General features: G+C 41.5%; 1 protein-coding gene across 1 annotated transcript in view; it reads right to left on the reverse strand.

Annotated features, from left to right (window-relative positions):
- Positions 1 to 3,312: 3,312 nt before the first annotated feature.
- The window catches only part of LAPTM4B (lysosomal protein transmembrane 4 beta), a 116,094-nt gene continuing 103,399 nt past the window's right edge, over positions 3,313 to 16,007 (reverse strand). The window contains exon 7 of the mRNA XM_033930189.1: positions 3,313 to 3,646. Coding sequence (XP_033786080.1) covers positions 3,572 to 3,646 — 75 coding nt within the window. The 3' untranslated portion in view covers positions 3,313 to 3,571. The remainder of the gene's footprint in view (positions 3,647 to 16,007) is intronic.

The raw sequence follows: 16,007 nt of genomic DNA on the forward strand, positions 1-16,007 counted from the left end.
CGTTATTCTTAAGTCTACCACAATGCAACCTTTAATGTCCTTTATTTCTACCGCTTGTCCATCTCTGACACAGATCTGTTTGTACATTGATATCTTTCAAGTATTTAAATATCTGTATCAAATCTCCCCTATCCCTCCTTTCCTCTAGGGCAGTGTCTCACAAACTTTCCAGCCGGCGGCACACTAAATCCAGTGCCCCGGCCAGAAGGCACCCGGAAGTGCGCGGACGTTGACGCTAAGACATCACCCCATCGACATCCGCACATTTGCAGAGGCCCATCTGGCCACGACCCGCTTCGGTGGAGGGATCCGGAAGGTGCGAGAGGAGGTGAGACGCCAGCCAGGAGAGTCATCTGCGCCAGCTGACTGCCTATAGGACATGCTTCTTGCCACGAGAGACACGTCCTGTAGGCAGTCAACCAGCATGGATGACTCACCTCCCCACCGGTGTGTCGTGGCACACCTGAAATCTCAGGAGGCACACAGTTTGCAATATACGGCTCTAGGTTGTGTTTATAGATATATATACAGTAAAACCTTGGATTGCAAGAGACTTGGTTTGCAAGCGTTTTGCAAGACAAGCAAAACATTGGATTAAATTTTAACTTGAGATACAAGCAATGTCTTGCAATATAAGTACATACAGTATGCACTCATCACAACTGAGCCGATGGTTCTTCTCTCTCTGACGCTGCAAGAGTGTAGTGACTTACAGTCTACGGTCCAGAAATATCAAAGAAGAGATAAGTTAATCTAATCATGTATTTTTTAATGAGTATAACTTATGAGCAGACTGGATGGACCATTCAGATCTTTATCTGCCATCATTTACTATGTTACTTTGACTGTTCTAATCAAGCAAAGTCTTGCAATACGAGTACATACAGTATATAAGCGTCACATCATCGCAACTGAGCCGATGGTTCTTCTCTCTCTGACGCTGCGGGAGTGTAGTGACTGTTCTAAATGAGCGAGGTCTTGCAATACAAGTACGTATAGTATTTTGTATGAAAGTTTTTGGGTTGTGGAACGAATCGTCTGAGTTTCCATTATTTCCTATGGGAAAATTTGCTTTGATATACGAGTGCTTTGGATTAGAAGCATGCTTCTGGAACGAATTATGCTCACAAACCAAGGTTTTACTGTATATATTTTTTTTCAGGTTTTCAAGTCTCATATATCTTTCTGTACAAACCCCATACCATTTTTGGTTGTCTATGTCTGAACTGTTACCATGCAGCCACTCTCCTCCTCCTTGTGCCAATCAACATAGTAGAAAGAGGACAAATTGGGGTGCTATCGTTCGTAGGTTAATGCACATTAAATTCAGCATGCACCAAACTTAAGGACCACTAACAATCCGAATGCGAATGCCTAATGCACAATACAGACAAGCACATGAAGTAGGAATTTACTTTGCACTGATCAAGCATCAGACAGATGATACTGAACTGAGCTGGATTTGAACTGGTGACTAGAGAATGACACGGGGAAAAAATCTGTCCCCGTCACCGCCCCGTCCCCGTCCCACCATCCTCTGCACCGCCCCGTCACCATCACCGACATCCCTTTCACCGCCCCGTCACCGCCACTGCCATCCCATTCACCGCCCCGTCACCGTCCCCGCAGCATCCATATAAGCCTTAGTACTGCAATATTTAGCTTATTCCTTTCTTATAAATCAAAGTTCTGGCTGCTGAACTAGAAAAAGAGATGTTCAGCTGGCAGGGCTTTGTTTATAAATTTTTATCAACACAACTAATATACTACTTTATCCTAAAGCAAAAAATAAAAATATAATTTTTTTTTTTCTGTCTTTGTTGTCTGGTTTCTGCTTTCCACATCTTCTCATTTAATTCCTTCCATCCACTGTGTCTTCTCTCTGCGTCTTCCATTTGCTGTTTCTGTGCCTCTTCCTTCACACCCCCCCCCCTCCAATTGGTCTAACACCCATCTTCTTCCCTCCGCTCCCCCATAGTCTGGCATCTGTCTTCTTCCCACTCTGTCTTCCACATTTCCCTTTAGGGTCTGTTCCTCTCCACCCTCCTTCAATGTCTGTTCTATTCCTTTCCACCACCACCCTTCCCTCCCTCCTTTACCATCTGTTCCTTTCTACCACCCTTCAGCTCCTCTCACGTGGCCTATATATCTACCTTCCTCCCTCTTATTTTCGTGGCACGTTACAATGTAATTTGTGCAAGCCACTGGAGCCTGCGAGCTCGGTCCCTGTCCCATCCCCACAAACCATCTTGCTTCTGTGCTCCTATTTTCCCCATTTCTAATATCTCCCCTATGTATCTGCCATTGCCCCCCTCCCCTTGTGTCTATATACCATCCCCATGGCATGTCCCCTTTATGTCTCTGTCCCTATGCCCCATGCACATAATTTCCCCTCTTTCTGTTACCTTCCTGTGTCCAGATTTCCCCTATCTTCCTCTTCCATACCAGTGTCTCTTCTTTTCAACCCCATCTAGCTTCTTTCCCTCTTTCTTCCCCCCCTGCTTCCCGCATCTGGCTCACCTGCCTGTCCTCCCCTTTCTTTCCTGCTGTGGGTTTTTCTTTCCCTCTTCATCCCCTTGGCCCAGAATCCTTTTCCCTTTCACTCCCTCCTTCCAGTGTGAGCCAGGAACACGCGCGATCACGCGGTCCCTGCAGCCCCCACCTGCCCGCCCAATTGATCGTAGCGTTTAGCCAGCTCCCTCCCTTCACCTCACCTTAGTTTGGAGGCTTTCTTTTTCGGCGACCCACACGCTTTCAAAGAGCCACGTATGCGCGGCTGCTCAGTGTTCAATCTTCTGCTCTGCTGCTACTTCGTGTTTCCGGTTGCATCAGAGCAGAAGATTGAACACTGAGCAGCCGCGCATACACGGCTCTTTGAAAGCATGCGGGTCACTGAAAAAGAAAGCCTGCAAACTAAGGTGAGGTGAAGGGAGGGAGCTGGCTAAATGCTACGATCGATCGGGCAGGCAGGGGCTGCGGGGACCGCGCGATCCTTGATGCCTCACTGCGGAGACAAGACCATTCACCGCTTCATGGGGCGGTGAATGGCCTTGTCCCCGTCCCCACAGCGACTATTTTTCTTTCCCCGTTTCGGCGGGTTACCCGTGGCTAAACGCGGGTAACTGCCACCGTGTCATTCTCTACTGGTGACCTAAAGGTTCTACTCTGCCAATTCATTAAGACATTCAGTTCATTATCCCACTAGTCTTTCTCATCTCAAAACTAGTAAGATGCTTATTATAGATTAACTTAATCAACTAATTGGAAAGGCATGTAACTGAAAATGTAAAAAAATATGCTTTTCAAGTGTACTTCATGTGGGGGCAGCTCTGGTGTATTGCTTAATACAAAATTCAAAAGTGCACTGCAGTCAATTCAATACAGTATTTCAGTTAACATACATGTGCTAAACTATAACACACAAATTTGAGATAGCATCTGCTAATTCCAAAACCCTAGGAAAACATCCATCACAAGTTTAAGGAAATATTAAGTGGAATAATCTATTGCTCCAGTGTTCGAATACAAGTAAAGCCATCACACCAGGAGTTGGCTCAGCCTCTTCCTTGCTTTAGGCAGACAAATAGGGTGGCGGGGGATCTTTCACTGGTCCATTCATGGTTTCATCATAGGGTGGCAACAGGACCTGGTAGCAGGAAGAAAGGGAGACTTCAGAAAACATATTAACCAGCTAAATGGTATACTCAGAAACTACCTCTCCAAGATAAAAAGTGAAATCAAGATCATAGTTAATTCCAGAGTTATACATTCATAATTTGTTTTGTAAGTAAACATTCCTGTGGTTTTCTAGAAGCTGACACTGATATTTGCTAGCACTGTTGAGGGTGGTAATCATTTTGGGGGCCTCTGTCTTGGAAATCTATATTGCTACCCTTAAAGCCCAGTTCTGTATAGGTTGTCCAGCTCTGGAATGGGATGTCCACGTTAGTTCTTCAAAATTTGCAGTGTATTTTACAAAAGGCTCAACAAACATGAAAACTTTAGTAAAATCCATATAATTGCATGGAAAAATATATGTACAGTGGATCAGCTATTTCACAAAAAACACGTTAAGGGCGGGATTACTTAAGGGATTGTATGTGAAAACTACATATACAAGGAAAACCAATTAAGAAGCTAAGCTCCACAGTTCAATATTTTAGCATTTTGATGTGGTTTTCAGCACCTGAAAGATAAGAATTGCACCTTCTCCTCCCTAAGCTCTCCTCCCAAGAACAGAAACTGGCCTGCAGTTACAGTATACCTGACTTGAAGCAGATGTAAATGCTGAACATTGAAATTTTTGGAATGTAAATATATGCTTTCAAGGTGTTCCTAAACCACTCTTAGAATATGTCTCCTTTAAATGTGTGTGTGCGTTTATCAACATTCATAAGCAGTTCATGTTATCATTCATAAGATTTCTGAAATCTCTAATTACAAGTGCATCTGGATTTACATCTCCACATGGTCTTTTCTTGTATGTGTAAGCGCCTCCTAAATTTGCCCTCTTAGGCTTATTTTCTCAGACATAGATTATCTTGAAACAAACTTGCAACCCTCTCCCCAAAGGAATTTAGATAAGACCCGTCCCATACCTATAATCTGTATAATTGATAAAAAGGCACAAACTTTATTCTGATGCATTTTCCTTAAGGAGTGTTTAAAATAAGTCTTTTCAGCAATCACAGGTGAGTAACCCCTGTTTAAAAGCCCTGAAAGTAATCTGAGGATTTCAAAACTATAGCCTACATCTGACTATCCTGTGAAATAAGTGCAAATAAATAAAAGGGGGTAATAAAACTGGGGATTGGTGCTCTTTAGGACTAGTGCAAACATCCTTAATCACACTGTCCCAATGCCAAAAACCCAATCTTATTAAAACCACAGTAAAAAAAAACAAAAAACCCCCAAAACAATTTCAACATTAACAACATTGCTTCTTGCTTCCTGGAAGCTCCAGAGGTACTAATCTACAATATTAATAGGGCAGAGTACGGTACTGGGGTTCAAGAAAGGATTGGACAATTTCCTGCTGGAAAAGGGGATAGAAGGGTATAGATAGAGGATTACTGTGCAGGTCCTGAACCTGTTGGGTCGCCGCTGCTGGGCGTTCTGCTGGGCACGATGGACCTCAGGTCTGACCCAGCGGAGGCATTGCTTATGTTCTTAAGTGGTATTTATATAAAGCGGAGTGGCTCTCTCTCAACTCACAACTCGGTTTCTATACCACTTATAAAGGAACATATGGAGGAGCAGCGTAGTGGTTAGGGCTGCTCCTCAGCACCCTGAGGTTACAGGTTCAAGCCCAGTGCTGCTCCTTGTGACCCTGGGCAAGTCACTTAACACTTCACTGCCCCAAGTACGTTAGTCAGATTGTGAGCCCACTGGGACAGATAGGGAAAAATACCCGAGCCCCAGAATGTAAACTGCTTAGGCTATAAGCAGTGTTCAAACACTAAAATTCTTATGGCTTAAGTTCTTTGGAAAAAAAAAAAAAGATAGTTCTCCCCAGCTAATTTGAAGATTTTAATTTGTCATAACTCAAGTAAACCATTTAGGGCTCCTTTTATCAAGCCGCGCTAGCAGTTTAACGTGCATTAAACCGCCGACCGCGCTAGTTGCTACCGCCTCCTCTTGAGCAGGCGGTAGCTTTTGGCCAGCGCGGGGGTTAGCGTGTGATGAGACGTCGCGCGCGTTAACCCCACTAGCGCGGCTTGATAAAAGGAGCCCTTAGTTCTTAAGTGGTATTAAATTTTTTTAAATAATAAATAAATATGTATTGGTTGTAATACCTGATGTACCAAACTAATATGGAGAACACGGCAATGATCCCACACACTAAACACAACCTCCCTGATATCCAGTGCTATTGAAATGGTTCCTGGCTGGTTAAAAGCATATGGCCGGCTAACCACCAATATGTGGCAGGAGATAGCTGGTTATCGCAGCTGAATATTCGAGGTTAGCAGCTAGCCACTAGCTGGCTATGCCACATGACTTAGCTGGATAGCTGGGAATATTCAAGTATTGGCCAGCTATGTTTAGCAGGCAAATCGAACCACATAAATAATAGACCTATCTTTACATGCTATTAACTTAACTGGTCAGTGCTGATTTGCTCAGCCAGTTAAGATACAACTGGCCAAAAAACAACCCTGGATATTCAATGCCGGTTTCTGATAATGGCCCGGCATTGAATATCTGGGCTGAGTGTCGGTATTGGACCCAATGTGGTCATGCTAATGCTATTCCATTCCACTTAGCAGGTTTCCATGCACTAAAACAGCCTAAGTGAGCACAAGGAACTTCCTCTCAATAAAGCTGAATTTGGTAATTCCAGCACATTTGTGTTCCTCCTGTTTCCTTGAATTTAGAGCTTCTGGAGTTCTTACACCCACCCTCATTGCAAAAACTAGATTTGGGCCTCTGCACTTCCCTGTTTCCCTTTCCTTCAAAAGCAGATTCAGGTTTCTGGCCCTTCTACTTCAAACCACCACCTGGCTTCTGGACCCTCCTGATTCTACCCTTCCGAAGACCCAACTCATCCATAAAATGGACTTCAGAATTTTTTGCTGGTGGGAGGATGATGACTTCCCTACTACCCGCAGTGGTATAAAAATCAAAATAACTGCTGACACTACAATTCGAATGCCAAAGTATTAAACATTGGTTGAGGGAAAAATACACAGCATCATAATAAACTGAACTCACTTTAAAGGGAAAAAAGTAGATTAGTGAAGTGTCACAAGAATTTGCCCTGGGGCTGATTTCTGATCAGTAGTTTTGTCAACAACACTGCAGACAGGTTAAGAGGAAATGTTTATTTCTTTGTGGATAGCACCAAGATCTGCAATAGAATGAACTGATACAGAAAAGTTCAAGTAATGGTCGTATGCTTAAAAATAATTTTCAGTAGAAAAAAATGTAGTGATGCAATTGGGCAGGGCTGCGGAGTTGGACTTGTGGAGCTGGAAGCAATTGTACGGTTACTGGAGTCGGAAAATATGTACTGACTCCAAGTGTAAATGGTAATGCTTTAATAATTCCAATTTCACAGCTACTAATTTCATTAACCCAGTTTTTCTTTTCAGGAAATAATTGAATTCATAGAGGCTGTCCAAACAAAGAAGAAGAAGTCATCCCTGCTTATCCAGAAGTTATTAGTGATGATGCCACCCACCAAGTCGTGCAGAAAGACCATTTTCTGCACTGAAAATGATCAAATCAGGTTTAAGGGCTTCTATGAAGGAGGAGCTGGCAGAAGCTATTCTGTTTCTAAGGACAAGTTGTTTGTAAATTTTGGATTTAACCCCATTTCTATAGATATGTTTAATAAATTTTGTAGGGATAATCTTTGCTAGCTTTTACATTATACTTATTTCATTTAATGTAATCTTTCAAGTTCCATTCATTTAAATTGTATCTTCAAACAATGTTTTAATCTCAAAAAGGAAGAGTTATTTACCTAATTGACTCCCCTCCCTTTTACTAAACTGATTAGCACAGTGGCCCAAGGTAATCGCACCAAAACCCATTGGGAATTAATGGGCTTTGGTGCCGTTGCTGCATGGCTTTGTAAAAGGGGTGTGGTTTAAGTTTATTTCTTTTAAAATAGGAATTTTTTTTTTTGACCTGGCTGCAAGTCTGTCTCTTTTTTAAATTTTGTCTTATGTTTAATGTTACTCAATTATATTTATACAAGGGAAAATCAAAATTAAAGGCAACTGTTAAATTGGTACACACTACTTGGGAGTAAATTAATATTATTCTGTGATGAAAAAACTTTATTAACTTGAATCACAGCTCGTTATAATTTTATTAACTTGATCATATTAAAATATTCCAACCAATTGTCCTCTGATTCAGACCATATCACAGAACTGGGAAATTTGCTGGGACCTTTATATCTTCTGTGTCCCTTTGCTACTCCTGCCACCACACAACCAATGGCTGGAGAATTCAGAGTTTATAATCCCGTTGCGTTTAAAGTGCTGTGCTTAACGTGCAAAACTGTGCGATGTGCAAATGGTGCATTTTAGTGCCTAAGACCATGCTAGTTCATTGCCTGGCCCCCCGACTCGAGTTTCGCACTCTTCATCAGGTGGGGACACTGTGTAGGCGTACTAGACCGGGGGCAACACTTTGAGGAGGTGGAGTTGAAGATTTTGTGTACCGATTCCATAACCCTGCATTTGGAGTGCAGAAGTTCAAGACATGACACATATGAGGCAGAGGGTGATACTTTACTCTAACTAGAGGGAAAGAGATGTTAAGGTAATTATATGCAATGAATTCAAGAGAGTTAAACAGTTTGGTAAGGCAGCAGCCGGACTTGACATATTCATACCCCAATCTCCAGCACTTTTCCTCTTACAGCCCAATCATAGTCTCATGGTAAACGATGGCAGATAAAGACCATGTGGTCCATCCAGTCTGCCCAACAGTCTTTTTTTTTTAACATTATTTTATTTATTTGGTTCATTTTCTATCCCATATTTCCCAACGAGCTCAGAACAGGTTACAGGTTGACATGTGACATGCATAATGCATAAACAAACAGGTTACAACTTACTTGTAAAGTGAAGGTAGAATTAGGTATACAATCAGTCAAGTTTAGTATACAATTTGGTTTTCTAAGGCAGAGTTTCTCAATATCTTCAAGTCAAGTACCCTCTAAGTTTAACAAATATCAACTGAGTACCCCCATCCAAGCTCCGCCCCAGACCTGTTCAAGCTCCGCCCCTGACCCCACCCCTATAATAATAGTATTAACTGTAATGCAATTTCTTCTATACATTTTTCATATACACACTTCCTTCTGACTGTGCATCCAATATGTCTTTCTTTCTGCCTCCTACATGACCAGGGAAGTGGAGTAGCCATAGCTCCGACTGACTCCACATACCCAAAATTGTCTCTGACTCCTTGACTCCACAGCCCTGCTCCAGACATTATTCCCTTCCCCAACCAATATTTCTTGGGGCCTTTGCTAGGCTGGCCCACCTTCAAAGATACAACTTCTTCTTTTGTCTGAAGTGGGCCGGCTTAGCAAAGGCCCAGAGGCTTCCTGAAAAAACTGCAGCTAAGCTAACGCCAACAGCAGCTGTGTGGGGAAGTTAAAAACACACAGTAATCTACCAGAGAGAAGAGGTACTGCTGAGCTGGTGATTTCATAGCAAAGGCCCTGAGGATTCCTGAAAAAACTGCAGCTAAGCTAACGGTAGCAGCAGCTGTGTGGGGAAATTAAATTAACACAGTAATCTATCAGAGAGACGCGGTATTGCTGAGATGGTGATTTCATTAGACAACCTCAGGTTCAAAGGAGTGTCACCTAACTCCTAAAGAAACTACTGATTTTCCTAGCTTTCTATTCTGGACCTGTCTTCTTCAGCATCACCGTTCCCTCTAGGTGAGTGTAAGCCTTTGCAGGATATTATGCAGATTAGCTCCTTCTTTCTTCTGCTCAGACTCCCTCCTCTGGCCAGTGACAGGAACTTCACCCTGTCACAAGTAATAATAGGGTGGGAGGGTGGAAACTTGAAGAGTGTGCTAAATTATAAAGAACAACAATGAAAACAGTGCCACCCCTTTGGTCTCAAAAGCTGAGATCATGTGGGTGTTGTTATTGTAGCTCAGGAAGAGTTTAGAGTGGAGGTCAGATTGGTTGAGTGGGTGGAAAGTTTAAAAATAAAAGCAGTGATGCCAGTGCCATTTTGGTCTGAAGATAGCTGGGGTGAATGGCGTTAACAGTGGTAAAAGGTGTAGTTTAAAACTGATATTTATGGGCATGTAATTTGGGATGTGAATAATAGTATCATTATGTTAAAAAAAATTGTATTGGTTGCAGGGGTATGTCCTTGAGAAAGCCTTCATGGTGAAACTTCAGGATTATTAAACATCAGGATAGCGGTAGAAAAACTCTTTTTTATTTTACTTAATTACCACCCACAAGGCTAACTCCTAACCCTAAACCAACTTTAACTAGATCTCCTATATGCTATCTCTGGAACTCGCCCTGATGACTTATAAAAAAGAGTTACAGCTGATTCGCTACTGAAATAAGACCTAACTCAAATGTTTAGATTTCTCACACTGACTATAGAAACTGTTCTACTATCGTAAGAATTCTATGATAAAATTAACCTATCTTTATTTGAAGTTCTTACTCCACCCAGAGGCATACCTAGCATATGTGACATCCGGGGCCCATCATTTTTGACACCCCCCATCTATATGAAAAATATGATTTTTAGTAACAATCCACATATCGCACAAGAGTGTACCTAGGAAAAGGCAGCATCTTAAACGCTGCAGTGAGCACTAGAACACCAACACATACATTGTAAAACTAAACAAGCCAGATCCCGCACAGTCAATTGATCCTGTAGTCAATGCCAACTGAAAACTGTCTTTTTCATACACACAGAACAGAGATACACCCTCGCCCAATATGGAATAATCACAAACTAAAAATAGAAATATGTAGACAAAAGTTAAACTGAACCGCCAAGAAACAAGACTCTGCATACAATGCACCACCACAACACCACAAAAACAGTGACACATGTCCCCTAATACTGTGCAAAATATAGACAGTAGATGTAAATTTGAAAAAACTGATACATAACAATCACCACTTTACAAATTAACAAATAAAAATAAAACATATAATGAGAAATAAGAAAATACCATTTTACTAGACTAATCCATTTTTCAATTAGCTTTCAGAGGCCAAATCTTTCTTCAGAACAGTACAGTATACTTTTGTTATGGTATCCTGTCCTGACCTGAGGAAAGGGGTTTAGTCCAAAAAAAATGCCTTATTTCCATTTCCTATTTATAAACTTTTATCAATACAGTTACAATACTACTTGATTCTAAGTAAAGCAACAAAAAAAAAAAATCTTTCTACCTTTTGTTGTTTCTGCTTTAATCATCTTCTTTTTGCTCTCTTCTTTCTATACAGCATTTGTCCTCTCTCCCTTCCATGCAACATCTGCCCTCTCTTTGCCCCTTCCATCCAGCTTCTGCCCTCTCTCTCTACCCCTTCCATCTACTGCCCACACTCTCTACCCCTTCCATCTACTGCCCACACTCTCTCTGCCCCTTCCATCTACTGTCCACCCTTTCTCTCTTCCATATGGCATCTTCCCTCTTTCTATGTCCCTTCAATAAACTGTATATCCTGTGTCCCTTCTCTCCTTTGCACATGATTCATTTCAGCTTCACCCTCTCTCCATTTTTTTGTCTCCACCCCCTCCCCTATGCTTTGCCATCTCTTTCTCTTCTTCTTTCCTTCCTTCTCACTCCACACCATGGTCTGGTATCTCTATCTCCTTCCCTTCCCTCCTCCCATGCCATGGCACCTCTTCCTCCCCCTCCATGGTCTGGTTTCTCTTTTCCCTCCCTCCCATGGACTTGGCATGTCTGGTTCCTCTCCCTTATCTTCCTTCTCCCTCCTTCCCTCTCTCTCCCCAATTGGGTGCTGCTGCAGCAGCATTTCTCTCCCCCTTCCCTGTGCAGCAGCAGCAGCATTTCTCTCCCCCTTTCCTGTGCAGCAGCAGCATTTCTCTCCTCTTTGCCTGTGTGGCATTTCTACCCCCCTTGCCTGTGCAGCATCAGCATTTCTCCACCCCCCTTGCCTGTGCAGCATTTCTCCACCCCCCCCCCCTCTTGCCTGTGCAGCATATCTACCCTCCCCCTTCCCTGTGCAGCAACACTATTTCCTTGCCCAGCATTTCTGGTCGGTTCCCCTGCTCAAAGCCGCGGGTGTCTACACCTCACGTGATCCGCAGCTGCGTCAGAAGCCTTCTCTCTGACGTCATGACATCAGAGGGAACGCTTCTGACACAGCCGCGGATCACGCGAGGAGCCGATATCAGCGGCTTCGAGCAGGGAAGCCGGACAGAAGCTGAAGAGCCACCGGAGTGAGTACCTGCGGACACCCCTGTTTACTGCCGCTGGTTAAGGAAAGCAGCAGCAGCAGCAGCAGAATAGGGAGGGTGGCCGACTGTGCACCCCCTTGGGGTGTGCACCCGGGGTGGACCCCCCCTGGTACATCACTGACTCCACCTGTCTTATCACTAACCCGTACTGTGCCTATATTTTACATCTTATCCTTATTTGTAATCCCTATCCCAAGTATTGTATTGCTAGCTTGTATTATGTGTGAACTTGTAACCCCTTCTGGGCTCTTTTGTGAGGATGGACTAAAAAATTGAATAAATAAATAAATGTTGGACACAATTCCCCTGGCTGTTGGGACTACTAAAAAGATAAGTACTACAAGTTAAGTGTGACTTGATTATTGGATATATTAGTAAAGATATTAATGAAATAAGATGAGAAGGATTTCCAGTGTAGAAATTGACTAGTAATGATGCTGGTGCTAGCAATACAATAGTTGGGATAAAGATTACAAATAAGGATAAGACATATAATAAAATATAGGGGCAGTACGGGTTAGTGATAAGACAGGTAGAGTGAGAACTTCATAGCTTAGAAATATGAGAGATTTTGAGCTCTAAGTGACACTGCTGAAGCCTTGGGATTAAGATATTAAGCTATAGTTAAATCCTGAGATAGGAAAGTTGGATATTTTAAATATATCTCATGCATATTGATTGTGGAAATCTTGAAAACCTGACTGGGTTTTGACCCTTGAGGACCACAGTTGCCCATCCCTGGTCTAGTTATTGCAGCCACAACAGACAACCGTATTTCATAGACCAGACATGTTAAGAAAAGGAATTGATGGCATAGAAATTCACACAGCAGATGATGCATCATTATAACTATACAAAAACAATTGGCAATAACTTTTAACTCCCGATGAGAACAGACACCAGCATCTGAATATCAATTAATTATTAATAAGACGTCAGTACGTGCACAACCCTTCAATCATCATTTGGCCCCGGGCAAGAACTTATAGGCAAACTAGCACAAGACTAAAAGTCTAAATAAGTCCTGCCCCGTACATCATTATGTCCTGAAATTTCAAAATAATAATGGAAAAAATAATAACTAAACAAATGCTCAGTGTAAATTCAAAGCGGGAGAAAAAATAATTTTAAGCACTTTAAAACCCCCGCCAGCCCTAGTTTGATTGCACTAAGCTGTGGCAGGTTGCTCTTCACAGGATTTATTGTTCCTTGTCTTCACTGAATGGACTAGCTGCTTTTTTGTCTTACAAGCATTTACTTGTCTCCGCTCCTGACGAAGATTCCGAAATGGAGCTCTGTCGAATGGTGACAGAAACCCGATGGGACTCAGCTAACTTGAACTATATTGACGGTCACAGCCTTTCAATGATATTTTTGTATCGCTAAACTAATCTTTATTGAGTTGATTTTTGAGATAGTTTGGGGGTTTTAAAGTGCTTAAAATTCTTTTTCTCCCGCTGTGAATTTACAGTGAGCATTTGTTTAGTTATTATTTTTTTCCATTGATATTTTGAAATTTCAGGACATAATGATGTATGGGGCAGGGCTTATTTAAACTTTTAGACTGGTGCTAGTCACCTACGAGTTCCTGCCCAGGGCCAAATGATGATTGAAGAGTTGGTTGTGCCCATAATAATGTCTTATTAATAATTAAATAATATTAAGATGCTGGTGTCTGTTCTCATCGGGAGTTAAGATATTGCCAATTGTTTTTGTTTAGTTATTAATATCATTGGCAGAATTTTTGGTTCTTTTTTTATATTTATTTATTTTATTGAACAAATTATCAAGAATAACTTCTTGTACAGAATATGATGAAGACAATCAGCAATATTACAAAAAAACAGCAATTAGAAAATAACTCATTTGCTTAATCAATTTTAAAGTTTCATATTAAAAGATCCAAGATGGTAATCTTTTGAGTGAACCCCCCCCCCAAGTAAAGACTAATAAATATAGAAATTTACCAATTAGGCGGATAGCTGAAAGTGATTCACAGGAGAAATCTAATTAACTAAGTTGTTACTATCTCCCCTTCAAGATGTTTCATGGAGAGAAAACCCGTTAGCTGTGAAGGTTTAAAAAAATACATAATCACAAGACTTATACTTTACTATACACTTGCATGGATACCGTAATAAGAATCAGGCACCCATCGCAGTAACCGCTGGTTTGAGAAGCAAGAACTGTTTTCTACATTTCTGGGTTTCTTTTGTCACATCAAGAAATATTTGAACTCTCTGTCCCATAAATTCTTTATGTCTATTTTTGAAGTACAACTTTAAAATCCAGTTCTTGTCGTGTAGCAGAACGACTGTAACTAAAAAAGTAGCTGGCCTAGCTACCTCCTTCGTTGAAGTTTCCAGGATCGTTGTTAAATCCATCTGTTCACCCTCTACCGGACATTGTTTCTCCAGGATTTTTGTAGGAAGATAATATATTTTTGAAAAGGGAGGAAAAATCTCTTCTTGAACATTAAGAACTTTCATAAAATATTTCTTTAGGACTTCTTTAGCAGACAATAAAGGTGCCTTTGGAAAATTCAATAGTCTAAGATTATTTAATCGGTTATTATTTTCCAAGATTTCCATCTTTCTTCTTAAATTAAAGCTGTCTCTAATTAGAGTTGTTCTACCTCCTTTACTTCCAATATCTCTTTCTCAACTTTTTCTACCTTAGTTTTTACAACCGTAATATCCCGTTTAAATCCATTTAATTCCTCCCTCTGTTCAAAAAGTTCATTTTCTAAATCCTTTATTTGTGGTGACAAAGTCTGTCCCAATGTAGCTACCAAATCCCATAAGGAATCAAGGGTAACATTGATGGGTTTAGGCTTTAAAAATATACTTGCAGTCATGATCCAGCCTGTGCTGTTTCCGGTGTCTTTTCCCCATGTGAATTTTGTCTTTCTCCTTGGCCCTTCGCTGTTTTCGCCGCAGAACTAATCTTATCCAGTGCTTCACTCAATTCAGCTTCCCAGGAAATGGAGTCTGCCTCTTCGGACTGGCTACTTTCCCACGGTGAGCTAGCACTCTGCGGTTGAGAGGGCGGGGTTCTGCCGTCGGGGCTCAGCGTCGATTCCAGCCCAAGGAAACTCACAGCAGACTCACTCCTAGCCCGTGGTTCCAGCGGGCGATTCCCCGACTGTGTTGACTCCTGGTATAAACGTTTCAAGAAATCGTCCATAGTCGCTTGTGGAGGGGTCTCCAAGCGCCTCGAGGCTCCAGAGGCACTTTTCCCTCCTCTTCGGCATCAGGTAGTGTTCAAGAAGTAATAAATTAACAAATTCTATGAGTGTCTCACACACACACTCAGCAACTTGCAGCCATCTTGGATCTGCTTCCTCTTTTTGAAGCCTCATTATAACTATGACACTATTAGATAATTGTGGCACACTTTACTTATATTACAACTAAGGGGAAATCTTAAGTGCAAGGCAGGAAGCATGCAATTGCAGATAAGCCTAAGCGATACTATTCAGATCCTCCAAATTAAAATCCATTCATACCCTAAATTAACAAAACATGTAACAATCATGAGCTTGATGAGTCAGAAAACTTATGAAACAGTCGCTCATTGAGAACCTACGGGACCAGTAGCGAAGTTACTCATAAGAAAGGCTCACAGTCAGATTGCACAGTTTACAAAAACATTCTGACATTCCCAGTTAATTTACTGTACATTTTTCGCATTAAAAGATCTAGTATGCAGCCCAGCTAGATAATATAGCTTGCCTCAAGGGAATGAACAACAAGTGCATTCCAACACGTGGTGGTCAGAATATTTTGTAAACCCTCCTGTGAATCTCACCTTATGATTAATGTCACCTACTACTCTAGTATGTTCTGAGTAGGGAAGTGTATCTTATGAATTGCCTGACTCAGTAAGCTCATGGTTGCTATGTTTTTTTTTACATTTAGAGCTTGCATGGGTTATGCATAGGAGATCTGAACTGACTCTATTTCCATATTGGTGCATATATTCAGTATGGCTGTACAATCATTATGTAGGGATATACTGTGGAAATGAGATACAAAATACTTAATTAACATTTAAGAA

This window comes from Geotrypetes seraphini, chromosome 2, assembly GCF_902459505.1.
Source record: "Geotrypetes seraphini chromosome 2, aGeoSer1.1, whole genome shotgun sequence".
In the NCBI taxonomy this organism is placed as follows: domain Eukaryota; kingdom Metazoa; phylum Chordata; class Amphibia; order Gymnophiona; family Dermophiidae; genus Geotrypetes; species Geotrypetes seraphini.